The sequence below is a fragment of the Trachurus japonicus genome, chromosome 4 (genome assembly GCF_045865225.1).
Source record: "Trachurus japonicus isolate A0001 chromosome 4, Traja_1.0".
NCBI lineage: Eukaryota > Metazoa > Chordata > Actinopteri > Carangiformes > Carangidae > Trachurus > Trachurus japonicus.
Window position 1 is genome coordinate 22,126,616 of NC_140910.1, and position 15,698 is coordinate 22,142,313.

Below are 15,698 nucleotides of genomic sequence, written 5' to 3' on the forward strand. Positions count from 1 at the left end.
TTAATGACAAAAGCTTGTACAATGCCTTCTTCTCCATTCTTACCTTATTGTAATCACTGCATAGTGTTTCTTTTAACTATTTATATTCAATTGAACCTGTCTGTAATGTTGGAGTCTGATTCTCTTTCAGATTAGAATATACTGCCACCTAAAGGCAAACATTGTGGAAGTCTGTGTGTGCATTTTAAGATTTCAGAACATGTCACTTAACATTGTTAGCATAATAATCCTACACATACTGGCTACCACTTAATAGTGATAAAAAACTACTGCCGCTGGGGAGTGTTCATCAATTCTTAAAATAATGAATATAGGTAGCGGTACTCTAATGTAGTTGAAGCATTTGCTAAACTTTAGAATCACCATAAATCAGAGAACTGATAATATAATCTGCTGTAACTGTAACTTGTGCCATGTTATTTCTAAGTGTATATATCCTCAATATTTACATTAAGTTCATTTTAATACTGTATCTGCTCCCACTTTACCTGCCCAGGGACTACAGACGGACATTAGCAATTGACCCTTTGTTGGCCTTCTGATTGGTCTGCTGTTCCACCAATCAGAGCGCTTCTCCCCATGTCACGTGTTGTGCAACATTCTAAGGTTGGACAACCCTGGAATTAAACCCTATGAAACAAGATAGGTACATAGCAACTTTTGGGCAAAAACTACTTTATAATTTTTCAATATGGTTAAAATGTGTGCCTGGGGTTCCTGCAATAGCAACTCACAATATCTGGAACGTATTTGAGTCATTTTTATCCCATTCCCCAAACACAAGACATCAATAAACATACTTAGCCTATGTACTGTATATAATATTACTTTAACTTTCTGTTATGTATTTAGTTGAGCTTAATAATAGGGTTTGGGGGTGGTCCACTAGGGGGAGCTGTAGGCATAGGTCAGGGGTTAACTGCAAAGTTTTGTTTGTTGTTGTTGTTGTTGTGTGCAGTCCTCATGAGAAGTGAGCCTGTTTTCCCTGGCTGTACTTTGTGCTATTGAAGCTCATTCATTCTCCAGTCCACTCTCTGGTCGTGTTCTTTAACAGAGAAGATCTAATACCTTCAAAGTTATCTAGCAAACGTAACATTACCGCTACTAATGTCTTTTGAACTTTGTGAAGTTTTACGAGGAGAAACGGGAGATCGGCGGAGATTAAGCGTTAGCTTGTAGCTAACGTTAGCTAGCGCCGTTAGCTACTAGCTAGTGAGTGACCAAAACAATGATTTTCCCCCATTTTTCGGAAAAGTCGGGTAATGCCCGTTCAATCGTTCTTTAGCCACGTCTGTCTTCTATCACGGACACCATTTTTCTGATATGTAAGTTAATTCAAATTTCCCTTACTAGCAATTTAAATCTTCCTAATTTTCAATGGTTTCCAATGGGAGTTGACCCTTCCGTGACCATTGTTTGTCCAACCTAGCAACAGTAACCGTGGGGGGCGGGGCCTTGACAAAGGGTCAATTGTTGCTATAACCTGGCTCAGAGCATCTCTTCTTGTTTTACAAGATTAATGTTTTTTTGTGCATTGTCCCTGTTTTAAATATATAAATTCATTCATTCATTCAAGTATGTTGATGATGACAGTAGAAAGATAAAACAATTAGTTGATTTGCTGAAGAATATCATTTTGATAATTCTTTTACCCTTTAAGCCGCTGAGATGTGAAGATTTGTGGCTTTTCTTTGTCAGGCAACAGTCTGTTTGAAAATAGCTACGGTGGTACTTCAGGTTTTAGAAGAGATAATTGTGTTCTTGCTCAATGAAAGCAAAAGCCAAGACAGTCACTCCTTTTCCTCATAAATGAAAGTGAAACTAAGTGCATACCCTCAGTCATAAAGCAAGTCATCAGCTCAGATTTTCACTCTCAACCATGGAAGGGTGATGAGCAGACAAGGTAGGCTTGCTGAACAAATTAATGATTTTCACTGACTCATGTAAGACTATTGTGTTGAGGCAGGGTAGACATTTATTAATTGTTTGTTTGAAATGAATTGTTGGGTCTGTGTTTTTGGAAATGTGTTTGTTATTTGTTCAATCTCTTTGTATTATCTGCTCAGAGTATTCTGAATTTAATTCGCAACAAGATTAAATTTAACTTTGTGCTGGTGAATTCTGTGTTTATCGGTCAGCCTGCGCTGTGTTGTAGCAGAAAAATAATCACAGATCAAGGCGAAGAAGGAAGTGAGACGAAAGTAGTCCACACAACCTTTCATATGTCACAAGGCAACCTCGTGTATAACACGTCGATTCAGGGGTCGATGCGTCTTTAAGAAGTAACATGAAGTCTACTTATGTTCAGTAGCCTATTGTTTTTTTTTTTTAAAGTCTTTAAATGGGATTTTACGTTGTCGAATCGCTTTATGCAGACTTTATTCTCTAAGTAATTGGTAACATCCGCTTTTGTTGCATCGATGTTGTTGAGTACTTTCCGCATTAACGTCGGCCAGATCAGGACACTTTTAATTTGTTTGCGGCTAATTAGATGCTTTCATAACAGCAGGGCGCTGTCCGCCAGCTGAACGAGGCAGACATTTGTTTGCAGTAGGCTGCGCCAAGGAATGGGCAGCCCCTACGTTCATACGGAAGTTGCGTAGGGCTGCGCAAATTACGCACGAGCATGATCTCCCTCTTGTGTCAACGCATGTGTAAAAGTCAAGAGAATCGAAACTCAAAATTGCGAAGTCAGCTAGTCAACAGATGCCAAGTATCTCCTCGTTATGTTCGACTCTCATCTCCACACCCATCTACCTGCACTGGGGCAAGATGCATCAGATATACAGACAGATATCCATTCATATAATTAACTGCAACATTGCTGACACTTTTGTTGTATCCAGTTCTGAGTTGGTAATACATTTTCTTTTAGTGGCATCAAAGAAAATTGTTAAAATTCTTAAATCTGATTTGCCTCAAGCTGCAGGAACCATGATTATAATGCTTATATTGCAACTGTAAATGCTTGCTCTCTTTACCATTTTTCTGTTTACACAGGTCATGCATCATGATTTGCCCTAAGTGTGAAACTTCATTGGGACGTTCATTTAAGTACTGTCCTGAGTGTGGTATCAAGTTATCTGTTTTGAGTCAAAATAGCACTCAAAGTAAGTTTCCAACCAAACTCGTCTTTATTAATTTCTTGTGGTTATTGTATGAAATATAACTAATGTAATACCCATCTGCTGATTATTACAACAGCACAATGTTTCAATGTTAAATTACGTCTTGGTAGCTAATGTTATTGATATTACAAAAGCATTTGGTATTTTACACATTCATACAGTAAATGACGTATGTTGAAGTTTGCAATTTTTCATTTTCTTATCCCATCTGTATAGAGTATAATAAAAAGCTGAAACTAATGCATTTACTGTGTTTAGAAATATGTAATGAATATGTCACATTTATTATTACACAGATGTGAGCACATCAGCACCTCAACCCTTTGTCGTGCATGAGAAGAGCCAAAAAGAGGGTCCAGGCCAGGTGCTAAAAGATGTTAAAGAGGAACAGGAAACTTCTGCCCCAACAAAGGTGAAAAGGCTAAGAAACGGTTGTTAGATAGTTGTAATTTTCATACTCATGTAAATGGCATTGAGCCACAAATTTAACTAGTGGCATTTGAAAAAGAAATCAAAACAGAAAGAGTCAATGCAACATCCTTTCACAATCTTAAGAAACTTTAACTTCTTCTTGACTGAAACTGAAACATGGATTTGTCTGTTAGTTCACTCAGACATTAGTTGGTAAACAAGGTCATAAAACAGGAGAACAGGTTTCTACCATTGCCAAAACTGTTATAAATCATGAAACATGTCTTTCAACAACACAAGGCAGCACTTTACAATACAACGCCGCCAGCAATCAAGTATTATGTCTAAGCAACAAAAAACAAATTTAAAAAAGTGGAACTGAGTTGTGGTGTTGGATATCATTGTACATACAGTAGATGTTCTTTGCTACATATGAGACATAAAAAATGTTATTTTATTCATATATTTATATTCTTTTCAGGGACAGTTGGCTTGTGATGACTCAGAACCTGCCATAGATGATGCTGCACCAGTGGACTTGTCAAATAATAAATCAAGCACAGCCACAGTGGACACTAGTACCTCAGCCTCATCCATCCATCAGACACACTCTAGTACAGTTTCTGAAAGTAGCCCTCAACCACACAGTGGAACAGCCAGTGGGATAACAACACCACCTTCTCCAAAACCCTCCAGTGATATACTGGCAAAACTAATAACAGAGGGCCCATCAAGTATTAGTGCAGAGGCTAGCAGCTCTGGTGCAGTTCAGGTTCCTGCTGTTGATACTCACTCTGGGCCGTCTACGTCATCTCTAACATCAACTGAAGAAACCCTCTCCACTGCACCCAAATCATCTGAGCAAACAAAAGGATGCAATGTGGTGTCAAAGCACTCCGGTCAGGATGAAAACAAGTCAACCAACAATGAGACACAAAATCTGTCTGGCAGGCCAGATGTCAATGAAGATCACACCAACACTGAACAGAATGCTTTTGCTAAGCAAACTAATCAACACAAAGACCATGCAGGCGGAGATAAGAGCGAATCAGATGAACAAACTCCCAATGAATCTGCTTCTCCAACAAAGGAAACGACCCAAACCCCTGAGGTACTGTTGTCATCAGTCAAATATGTAGAATTGTATTCCCTAAACTGACTCGAAAACATCATGAAGCATCAAATACTTATTGCTCCCTTTTTCTTAATTCCTGCACATACACTATTAGGTAATTATTATTGTTATAATTGACAATTTTAAATTGACAATGATGACAGTATAATGATTTTCATTATTCTTAGGTTACAACAATATACACTGTGACATGTATCCATGACTTATAATCATGGACATAGATTATTCACTGCATAATAATATTTACTTGCCTATTTACCAACCAAGGCAAAATTAGATTATCACAAGTAAAACATCAAAATTTAGAGGTATGGTAAATCTACATTATTCCACTCATTCTCAATCCAAGGCAATCATTTTTCTTTACCCTTCATATACTGTACAGATCTTCTTTGCCACCTATGAGACATACAAAAATATATATAGACTGATATATTTTTATTTTATTCATATGTTTATATTTTTCTTTCAGGGACAGTTGGCTTGTGAAGACTCGGAGACTGCCATAGATGATGCTGCACCAGCGGACCTGTCAAATAATAAATCAAGCACAGCCACAGTAGACACCAGAACCTCAGCCTCGTCCATCCATCAGACACAAGCAGGGAGAGAGGAAGAGAAGCTGTCTAGTACAGTTTCTGAAAGTAGCCCTCAACTGCACAGTGGAACCCCTGAGATAAACCCATCTGTTTCCACAACTCCACCATCTCCAAAACCCTCCAGTGATAAACTGACAAAACAAAAAACAGAGGGCCCATCAGGTATTAGTGCAGAGGCTAGCAGCTCTGGTGCAGTTCAGCTTCCTGCTGACAAGTCAAGTGATACTCATTCTGGGCCGTCTATTTCTATGTCATCTCTAACATCAACTAAAGAAACTGTCTCCACTGCACCTGAATCATCTGAGCAAACACCTCAAGAACGCAATGTGGTGTCAAAACACTCTGGTCAGGATGAAAACAAATCAACCTACAATGAGACACAAAATCTGTCAGGCAGGCCAGATGTCAATGAAGATCACACCAACACTGAGCAGAATGCCTTATCTAAGCAAACTAGCAAACACAAAGACCATGCTGGCAGAAATAAGAGCTTGTGCGACTCAGAACAAACTCCAAATGAATCCAGAGACTTTTCTGCTACTTCTGCTAAGGAAACGACCCCTGAGGTACTGTTGTCATCAGTCAAATATGTAGCATTTTATTCCTAAACTGACTCAAAAACATCATAAAGCATCAAACACTTATTGCTCCCTTTTTCTTAATACCCTATCCTTTTTCCACAGACCACTGACCCCCAGTCAGTTGACAAAACAAGCACACACATGGATAGGCAAGAACAGCAGCCAGTCAATAAAATTGTAGACTCCAGGCCACCAGGATCAGAGGAGCAGGGTGTTCAAGTGGAAGCAAATGTCTTTGAAAGGTCTCCTAAACATCCACAAATGTAAGTACATTAGAGGGCCAAAATGTAAATTCTTAATCTTGAAATAGCCGTTAAAACCTGTGAGTCCAGCATTCGGCACCTACAAAACAGTGAGACTCATAAAGTAGAGTACTCACAGTTTTCAGTCCTCAGTAATATAGTGAAAATAGCCACCCTGCTGTACACACAAAGAACATTAACACACACACACACACACACACACACACACACACTCTTGTGGATGAAGAAACATGGAGAACAAGGTGCACATACACTCATGTCCAGTACATTGCTCTGCTTCTGTCTTGGTGCACTCACTTGCGTCTCCCATGTAAAATAACCGAACAATCACTTATGTTCACATTTATTGACAAATCCTTTTTCCTTCTTCTTCTTTTTAGGTCATCAGTCGGTGAGCAAATACAAGTTTACTTCCATGCTGTCACTTCCAAAGACTTTAATTTGGATCCAGATAAGGACTCTGTTTGGATATGTTCTGAAGCATTGTTTGGACACTGGAGTTATGGCCATAAAATGTCCTTTTCTAGGTATGGGTTTTTTATTTTAATGACTCATTATTAAATCAAAGCACTTGTTTTGTAAATTCTCTATTGGAAACTGAAGCAAGAAGATTGTGATTCTTTTTCCATATATTTCCATATTAACATGTCTCTTCCAATACCTACTTTTCTTGACAGGGCTCTGGGGGACAAGCGATATTTTGTTGAAGCACTGGTTACGATTTCCAAAAACAGAATTCATGAGAAAATACCCTACAAATATGCTGTTTTCAAGTCCAGTGGAAATAACTGTACCTATGAGACCCTCTACCTGACAGAAGGAACTGAGTTGTGCAACAGGTGCCTTTCAATCAGGCATGATCTCCTATCACGCAAAGGTAATCTAAACACACTTTTGCTCAGACAGAAATTTTCCTTATTAGTGATTTATTTCAGGCAAATGATTTCTATAAGGTTTTTGAATGTATAATACACAATGAACTTATGAAATACAGAACATTTACCAGTGAAATTGTAATATACTCACATTGTCACTTGTTATTATTTATTTGACCTGTTTTAACCTAATGTGTTCACACAAGACAGTGCTAAAACCGACAGATATTAATTCTTTTTTTTTTTAAGTATATTTTTTGGCTTTTCATGCCTTTAATTAGATAGAAAAGTTGAGAGAGATAGGAAATGGAGAGGCAGAGAGAGGGGGAATGACATGCAGGAAAGGGCTGCCGATGCGGGATTCGAACCGGGGCCGCCTGCGGCGAGGACTGTAGCCTCTATACATGGGGTGCCTGCTTAACCACCTGCGCCACTCAACGCCCCAGACAGATAATATTTCTGTGAAAATCTTATATTGTCTGACAGATGAGTGGCACCAGTATGATGACATGATCCATCCCAAGATGACCAATTACTGGCTTTGGAATTCAACCAAAGAAACTGTACTGAAGGGGAGAGACCTAGCTGCCAAGGAAATGCTAAAGACAATCTTTAATGTTCTTACAACCTGGAATGAACAAAATGTGAACAACTTTTTTTCCATGCTACGACAGTTCTTTTATACATATAGCTATCCTGTATTACATGATGGCTGGGAAAAACCATGGAGATTACCGTATGGTCAAGAACAGGTAAAAGTCAAGAATGGTATTTTACAACAATACACATGTACACTCAGAATGGTCCTCTCAAACCTAAAAATACGTGGTATGAGTCTTTTTTTTTGCTTTACTTTTTACAGGTGAGAACACTGCTAAAACGTCTCCTGGAGGAAAGGTGGATAGGAAAATCTGAATCCCTCTTACCACCTCTGCATGTTGGAGTTGTCAGTTTGCTCATCTACAACATGTATCTGAGGGAGAGTGTGACGGATCAACTATCTCGTCTATGTGATCTTCTTTGTCTGCCTGAAATACCAAAGCTCAATTTCATCTCTTTTTGGGAAGATTTTGTAAGGCCACTACCAGATAAAAAGAGGTAACTACTGTGTGGTTAAAGTTCAAGCATAAAATAAGCATAATGATGTCTCTGGATTAATTAGTTATTCACTGCAAGGATAAAGTAAAAGTGCAGTCTTCCATCAACATCAGTTGGAATAAAAACAAAAGCTAATGGGACGTAATATAATAAATAAATAATTGTAACATTTCCAAATATTGAAAAGTGTTTTTTTTTTATGTAAACAGGATTTCCATTTTAAATATAATACACTCAATTCTCCACTGTGACAGTCTTGCAGATGCTGTTGAGATGCTTTGCAACAATGCCAGCCAACACCATATTGAGAAGTGGATCTTGGTTATTCCACTGATTCATTTACTGAGAGGAGAAAGCAAGCCATTTGAGCCAGCTCCACCGGTCCTGAATCCACAGTTTGACTTGTGGACAGGCTTTATGGGGAGAACAGGAGCACAGATCATGAAAGACCATGCATACCTGGTGGATATTGATTGTCGTCTTGTGCGTTCTTGGATGTCTCTGCTGAGTTTGGAAGATCTAAAGAGCTTCATATCCACTGTGAAAGTGGACCTCTTAGACATTCTTCAACACATACAGTTTAGAGTCAAATCTGGACCACCTCAGTCAACCTATGAAGTATGTATCCTTAACTAAAAGCTCCTACTTGTATTTGCTTGGATTGCCACATCATTGTTAAGCTATTTCTACTAGTGATGTTCTGAAATATGTTCTTTGGTTTACAGGCTTTGAGAGAACTGGCATTGCATCTCATCAACAGAGAAAGCCATCACAGTAATAGGTAAATAAAAAATAAAAAAATCTGTAATTTTAACAACTTATCTGCAGTAATATCTATACTATAGATATTATATATTTCCAAGTTAAAAGTGCTCTGAGAACGCATTATTTGGCCTCTGTATTGTTTATGGAGTTGGAGATGGGCCCTGAGTTGGAAAAGGCTGGGAACCACTGATCTGATCTATAGGTTAGGATTTTGGTATATCATTGGTGGATGGTATGCATACACAACAATAATACATATTGTTCTCTCATAGTTTCAGTGATCAGTACGGAGAGTGCTGCCTGAAAACTGCAGTAAAGCTTCTTGGCACTGTCTGCACTCACACAAAAGGTCCATCCCGCTGTGATCTTCCCCTTCACTTCCTTGATCTGGTCTGTCTGTTAACCAAGTTGTATAACCACAATGATTCCCAGGTAGGTCATATGTCCCCATACCTTGTCATAGTCTACATTTTTAGAGCAATTTCAGCTTTATTATCATTTTTTAATTAGACGTTAATGCAACTTTGAGTACAAAATACCGGCACAAACATCAAGGAAGAGTCCGTGAAAACTTAGTGTAGACAAGCAGTAACATTACAGATGCAATCCATCAGGCATGCGCTCAGTTTAACCTAACCCCCATATAGGTTTGAGGTTAATGTCAGGCATGAAAATAAACAATTTAAATCTTTATAATATGACCTGTTTGAAAGTTTTCTCCAATGCATTCTGAGATGGTAATACCCATTGGTAAGACCCAGTAGTGAGACTGGTGAGACAGCTAATTTACTGCTACCTGTCTTTAAGGTTTTGGATAGCGGGCTGATTTGATATGCAAAAAAAAATCATATTGCTGTTAATGTAGTTGATATTGTAATTGCGATGAGTCACAATTTTGAATAGAATAGAAAAGAATAGAATGCCTTTATTGAAAAACAAAAACAGTAGATACATATGTATAAAAATTGTAAATACATAAAAACAGACATTGTGCATGGTATTGCATTTTTAAGTGGCTGTAGAGGGATGGGGGCAGGGGGTGGGAGTTCAGCTCATAGATGACTGTTGGGTAAAAGCTGTTTCTGAATCTGGAAGTGTCAGTCTTTAGGGCGCTGTAGCATCTTCCAGATGGTAGTTATTGCAAACAGGTCATGAAAAGGGTGGGAGCTGTCCAGTGTAGTGGTGGAAAGACTTCATCTGAAGTGGTTGAAAGGATAATTTTTGGAACTCATTGTCACTGAAAAAAAAAAAAAAAATCTAAAATAATTACATGATTTTGTCTTGGGCCTGTACCAAACAAGCATGTTCCCTTGAATCTGATTTGTAGGTCGGAGCATCTCTACCATCACAATTCCTATTGTGTTACACATTTTACACTTTTATCAATAAAATTGCAGTTCCTGCGTATATGTTGTGATCTAGGATTCTATTGTGATTTGATAGGCAACCACACAGTTTACCCCATTTGGTATTTGTTGCATTTATGGATTTGGAATAAAGGTCAATCTCTTGATGTTTGTGCATCCACACTTGTAGCAGCCCTTATTTTTGATGTTTATCATTAAAAACAAGGTTCACAGCATAGACTGTAAAAAATATGGACGTAGCATCTGTGACCTCACCCATTGGTTTTGGAGAGTTGTTTTTGTGACTCAAATATGGCGCCATGTTGGGTTGGCCGGCCGAGAACCCGCCCACTCGCCTCAAAGCAGCTGTCCACGGACCGCTCTGGACCTGTCACTCAACGTTTCTGTGCCCTAATTGGCGAGAATTTTAACCTAATGATACTAAAACGGTAGAGTTAAAAAAAAAAAAATTCACCCCCCTCAGAGTGTGTGCGGGGGTAGAAACTATTGGTTGAGACCAAAAAACGTGATGACACCAGGCTTTGATCATGTTTAGAGGAGGCGATTTCAAAGGGATAGTTCACTCAAAATTGAAATTTCACTCATTATCTACTCACCCTCATGTCGACTAAGGGGTGGGAGTAGTTTCAGAGTCCTCCGTGCCTTCTCGGAGTTACAGGGGGGCTTGGCGCAGCACTGCACTGCCATATGACGGTTGCGAACGGAGCTCACTTTTCTTCGTCCAAAAAGACACACCAAAAAACCTCTTGTATTGAAGCCCCAACATGAGAAATTGTTCCGAAAAAAACAATTTCTCATTTTGGGGTTTCAATACAAGAGGGACATTACAGACAAGCACTATGGAGGTATTTGGATGGTTTTTGGTGTGTCTTTTTGGACGAAGAAAAGTGAGCTCCGTCCGCAACCGTCATATGGACATGCAATGCTGTACGGTGCCCCGCTGTAACTCAGAGAAGGCACGGAGGACTCTAAAACTTCTCCCAGCCCTTAGTCGACATGAGGTTGAGTAGATAATGAGTGAATTTTGGGTGAACTATCCCTTTAACATGGGGGTCTATGGAGAATGCTGCTTTCTGACACCAGCCCCCAGAGGCAGCCGAGAGGATTGCAGTTTTTTGAACACGGAAGTGAGCTTCACTTCTCAGACCGACAACTGCCCCCTTGGTTCACAGCAGAGCTAATAATGGACCAAGAGCTAAGATATAATGCTTAAATGAGTGCAAGTCACATTTGAAATTGAATGTTTATATGTTTTCACTGAAATATTATTATTAGTAGTAGTATTATTACTGTTGTTGTTGTTGTTTTTGTTATTATTATTTAGAAAAGAAATGAAAAACATAGTTATATATAATAATTTATAACTGCTATCCCAGTCAAGAGTGAGAGTTCATGAAGAGTCGGTCGGGGAAACATTAGAAACAATGTGGGAATGGCGGAGAAACACCTTCCAAAACAAGCTGCTTGTTCCTGATGAAATACAAGTAAGAAGAAATAAATTTAACATGCACATTGTTCTCTGTTATTGTCTTACATTGATTTTTTTTTTTATTTCACCAGTGTGGTAGCCATTTGATCTTATATGTCTTTTTAGGTGTGGAACAAATTGCTCACACTGTCCTTTAGTCATAAAGAACACACTTCAAGCTGGAGAAACACCTTCATGATGGATTTTGAGAAAAAACTAAAACAGGTAAGACTAAATTTGTGTTTAGATTCTTTCCATGTGGTCTTAAAAAACAAAACTAAGAATATGTGCATTTGTGATAGGAACGACCACATAATCAAATTGGAATATACTGTGAAAAGATGGAAGAACTGGGCAATACAAGTTCATCTTTATGGAGCGCAATGGAGAAATGTGCAGTGGATGCAGTTGAGGGTCTTTGTCAGGTATGATTGTGAGACGTAGTACTTGAAATTAATTGAGTCAGTAGATCTTTCTTTTAAAGATATTAATTTCTCCCCCAAATACCACCCTGCCCTAGTTGAAGCAGTACTGTGGGTGCCTAATTGGTATGCATGATTTTTCTTTTTCTTTTTTTCAGAAAGATAAATCTGGCAAGACTGTTTTAGATCTGTTGGAGAAACATGATATCACAAAGTTTGGGAAGCTGATGTCTGCTGTTGTGCTGAAGACGTGGCCCACAGATGCTAATGGAGTTTGCATTGAAGGCGATGACTTGATATTTGAGTATCTTCTAAACTGGCCCATGGCTAAAATTGTCTTCCAGATGACAGGTAACTACCTAAATTTAACATGACGTGAGCCCATTACCAGGAATTTGCTGTTTACTAATGTATGGTGTGTGGTCATATTCCATAAAGTATACCTGCAGCTGTCCCAGCCAAAGCTCTCTCTGATCCTGTCTCCTCACCAGCCCCTCCTCACCGTCTGTTACTGTTGTTGCTTTGTTACTGTCTCATTTATGGTTGTCTAGCATCACTGTTTTTACTTTTAGTGTCTCTGTCCTTACATAACTTATTGTATGTCACTGTACGTCAAACTAACTGTCATTTTGTGGTATGTCATTGCATTATGTTGGCTTATTGTCTTTATTCTTTATTCTTTTGTGTCACTGTTGTTGTATGTGCTTTTATTGTCTATATTTTAATGTTATACTCCCCCTCTCCCTTGCCCTTAGGAGGTCTCTCACCTCCTACCAGGCCATTACCTTAATAAGAATGTATTCTTAGCAATTCTTGCCTGGTAAAATAAAGGTTTACTACTACTACTACTACTATTCGTACTGTAGCTGTGTGTTTGTTTACCACAGTTTGTGCATTTAATAATTATCTCAGTACAATAATTTGTATTGTTGTACTTTTATTTGCACAGTAAATAATACATAAGAAGATTTTTTAATATTTCATGTTTGTATGCTTATTTTTCAGGTGCAAGAGTAAAGCTCATTGACAAACTGTCAGATGAAGCACAAATCAGGATGACTTTGGCAAGCACAGCATTTAAATCTGTGTCAGAGAAGTTCCTCAGTGGAGACATCCAAATCAAAACCTTAAACCAAATCCTGCAAAAAAAAGATGAGTTCGTTGAGTTGTTGAAAATAGGTAAATATAAATATTTATTTATACTCTACTACTCTACTACTCTACTCTACTCTTACTTTGACTTTATATTTCCTTATAGTTCTAACTCTTGATTGTGTATGCATACATCCAGTAGCAGTATTGAAATTGAAATTACGAGCTCTGAAAGATATAGTTGATTTATTGAGGTTTTGAGATCCCAACCATTGAGACCTCAACTAACTCAGTTAAAAGACAACAGATTAATTGGATTTGAGATACTCAAGGCATAGATCATCATTCTGAAGTCCAGAAATCAGTCACTAGATACTCCACATAACTGACAGTCAGTTCAACTACTTTTTGGAAGTGACTACTTGTTGTTTAACAAAATGATTTACATTAATCACAAATAAGATGTCTGAACACACACACACACACTCACAGTCACACCTATGGGCAATTTAGGGTTGCCAATCAATAGGGGTGGGAGAAAAAATCGATTCACATAGATATCGCGATATCTTTTTTGACGATTTTTAAATCGATTTTTTTTTTCAAAAATCGATTTTTTTTTTTTGAAAAAATTTTTTTTTTTGAATTTTTTGAATTTTTTTTTTTGAATTTTTTTAAATATTGTGCAATGTGTATTTGTTAGCCTCTTTTACATACAGAGAGTACAGGCTTTGAAAAGGGTTTAAGTTCATTTTATAATGGAGTATGTTAATTTATAGGCTCCTACAGTGTTTGTGTGCAGATAAATGTTAAAAATGTGACTAAAAATCGAGAGAATCGGCAATATCGTAGAATCGCAATTTAAATCGAATCGGCATCCAAAAAATCGTAGAAGAATCGAATCGGGAGAAAAGCATATCGTCCCAGCCCTACCAATCAACCTAATGTGCGTGTTTTGGACTGGAGTACCCAGAGAGAACCCACACAGACACAAGGGCCCCATTTCCATCGAGCTGGTTCCAGTGTCATTGTAATGGTGTGCTTTCAAGACAATATAGAGACAAATGAGTCAGGCAGGAATCATTTCCAACTCTATGTACAGTATAGTATTAGTTTCTGTATTAAGTGGCCCATCCAAAATTACTCAGGCCCATCCAAAATTGAAATCCTGCCGCTGCGCCTGGTTATAGGAAAGCTTTAAAATGTGTGTGTGTGTGTGTGTGCATCTTTGTTGAGTTCATCTGGTCTTGTTTGTCTAGATGGGCACTGTGATGATGGCCGCTGCAAAGATGACAGAAACGTAAGAAGATTACTGAAATCAAGAAAAGATGAAGTAGAAGCTGTCCAATATGAGAGGGAACTGGCCAAGGGTCTTCTGCAAATGTGCCTGGAGCTTCCTCAACATATCAAAGGTAGGCAGTGCACTGCTTACACATAATTATGCTATTTAGTTGTTTTTTTTAGAGACCTAGCCTTACAATAAAGAAGAAGATGCTACGCTAAGACATAGTTCATCATCATCAGCCACATTATTTCCTTTAGAATTATATGTATTATATTAAAGTTGTAAGTCTGTCATACTATGTGTGTAAAAGGCCACATAGGGACAGAAGTTGGAGATCCATTATAGTAGTCATAATTGTGGTCAATTTTGTTTCTGACATTATCATCAAGTTACTTCTCTCAAGATCTTAGATTCTTGTATTGTAGCATTAGAAGTGAAAGGGTTGTAGAAGAACTTGTATGTATCTGTATCTACACACATTTTTGACAGTATCCTTTAAATCCACAGTTGACTTTGAGGGGTTGGACAAAAAACTTCAACAGAACTTCGAGATGATGAATCTGAATGACTTTTTGAAGGTTCACACTCTTGATGGACAGACATCTTCTACAATTGAGAAGGTCACTTATTTCAACCTTTGTGATGTCACTCGTCAAATGGCCTCAGAACTTCTTGACGTTAAAGACAGCTTAATCTTCAAAATGTGTTGGAGGATCCAAGTAGAAGAGCTTTCAAAAGATCAGCCTGATACAGATGACACTGAACATCTTGATGGAAATGAAGAAATCTATACTCTTGAACATGTTTATAAAAAATATTTTCAGAGCTGCTACAGCAAATACGAGGACCTTTATGATAGTCTGAAGAGTAGGGAAGTGTTGCTGGAGGAAATAGACAGCATTGTTGACATCTATAAAGAAAACTATGAAGAGTTGCAGAAAGATTTAAATATCATGTGCAGATTAAATCCATCTGATGACAGAAAATGGATCAAAGTAACAATGTCCCAGATTCAACACTACCATGATCTTTATCTGGCAATGGAATCTGCCAAAATAATCATGGATATCAGGAACACACTATGTCCTGAAGGAGACTTCACCGTACTCGAGAAACTGCTGCAAATGGTACATTTACATTAATTTATGGTTAATAAGAGTCTTTAAAGAAACATCTGTCTTTACCTGTAAGATATTAACAGGCCTACAG

The 15,698-nt window shown here is 38.1% G+C and overlaps 2 protein-coding genes across 2 annotated transcripts in view; both read left to right on the forward strand.

Annotated features, from left to right (window-relative positions):
* LOC146988931 (uncharacterized) overlaps nt 1–5,881 on the forward strand; it is a 7,413-nt gene extending 1,532 nt beyond the window's left edge. Inside the window, exons 2-6 of the mRNA XM_085775334.1 lie at nt 2,067–2,146; nt 3,001–3,110; nt 3,425–3,540; nt 4,021–4,650; nt 5,147–5,881. Of these exons, the coding sequence (XP_085631460.1) occupies nt 2,067–2,146; nt 3,001–3,110; nt 3,425–3,540; nt 4,021–4,650; nt 5,147–5,881 (1,671 nt within the window). The remainder of the gene's footprint in view (nt 1–2,066; nt 2,147–3,000; nt 3,111–3,424; nt 3,541–4,020; nt 4,651–5,146) is intronic.
* Nucleotides 5,882–5,961: 80 nt separating this feature from the next.
* Nucleotides 5,962–15,698, forward strand: part of LOC146988932 (E3 ubiquitin-protein ligase rnf213-alpha-like) — a 66,925-nt gene continuing 57,188 nt past the window's right edge. The window contains exons 1-15 of the mRNA XM_085774736.1: nt 5,962–6,117; nt 6,498–6,644; nt 6,795–6,994; nt 7,479–7,744; nt 7,855–8,090; nt 8,345–8,708; nt 8,816–8,871; nt 9,128–9,287; nt 11,599–11,706; nt 11,817–11,915; nt 11,993–12,115; nt 12,271–12,463; nt 13,118–13,291; nt 14,464–14,616; nt 14,997–15,616. Of these exons, the coding sequence (XP_085630862.1) occupies nt 5,996–6,117; nt 6,498–6,644; nt 6,795–6,994; nt 7,479–7,744; nt 7,855–8,090; nt 8,345–8,708; nt 8,816–8,871; nt 9,128–9,287; nt 11,599–11,706; nt 11,817–11,915; nt 11,993–12,115; nt 12,271–12,463; nt 13,118–13,291; nt 14,464–14,616; nt 14,997–15,616 (3,021 nt within the window). The 5' untranslated portion in view covers nt 5,962–5,995. The remainder of the gene's footprint in view (nt 6,118–6,497; nt 6,645–6,794; nt 6,995–7,478; nt 7,745–7,854; nt 8,091–8,344; nt 8,709–8,815; nt 8,872–9,127; nt 9,288–11,598; nt 11,707–11,816; nt 11,916–11,992; nt 12,116–12,270; nt 12,464–13,117; nt 13,292–14,463; nt 14,617–14,996; nt 15,617–15,698) is intronic.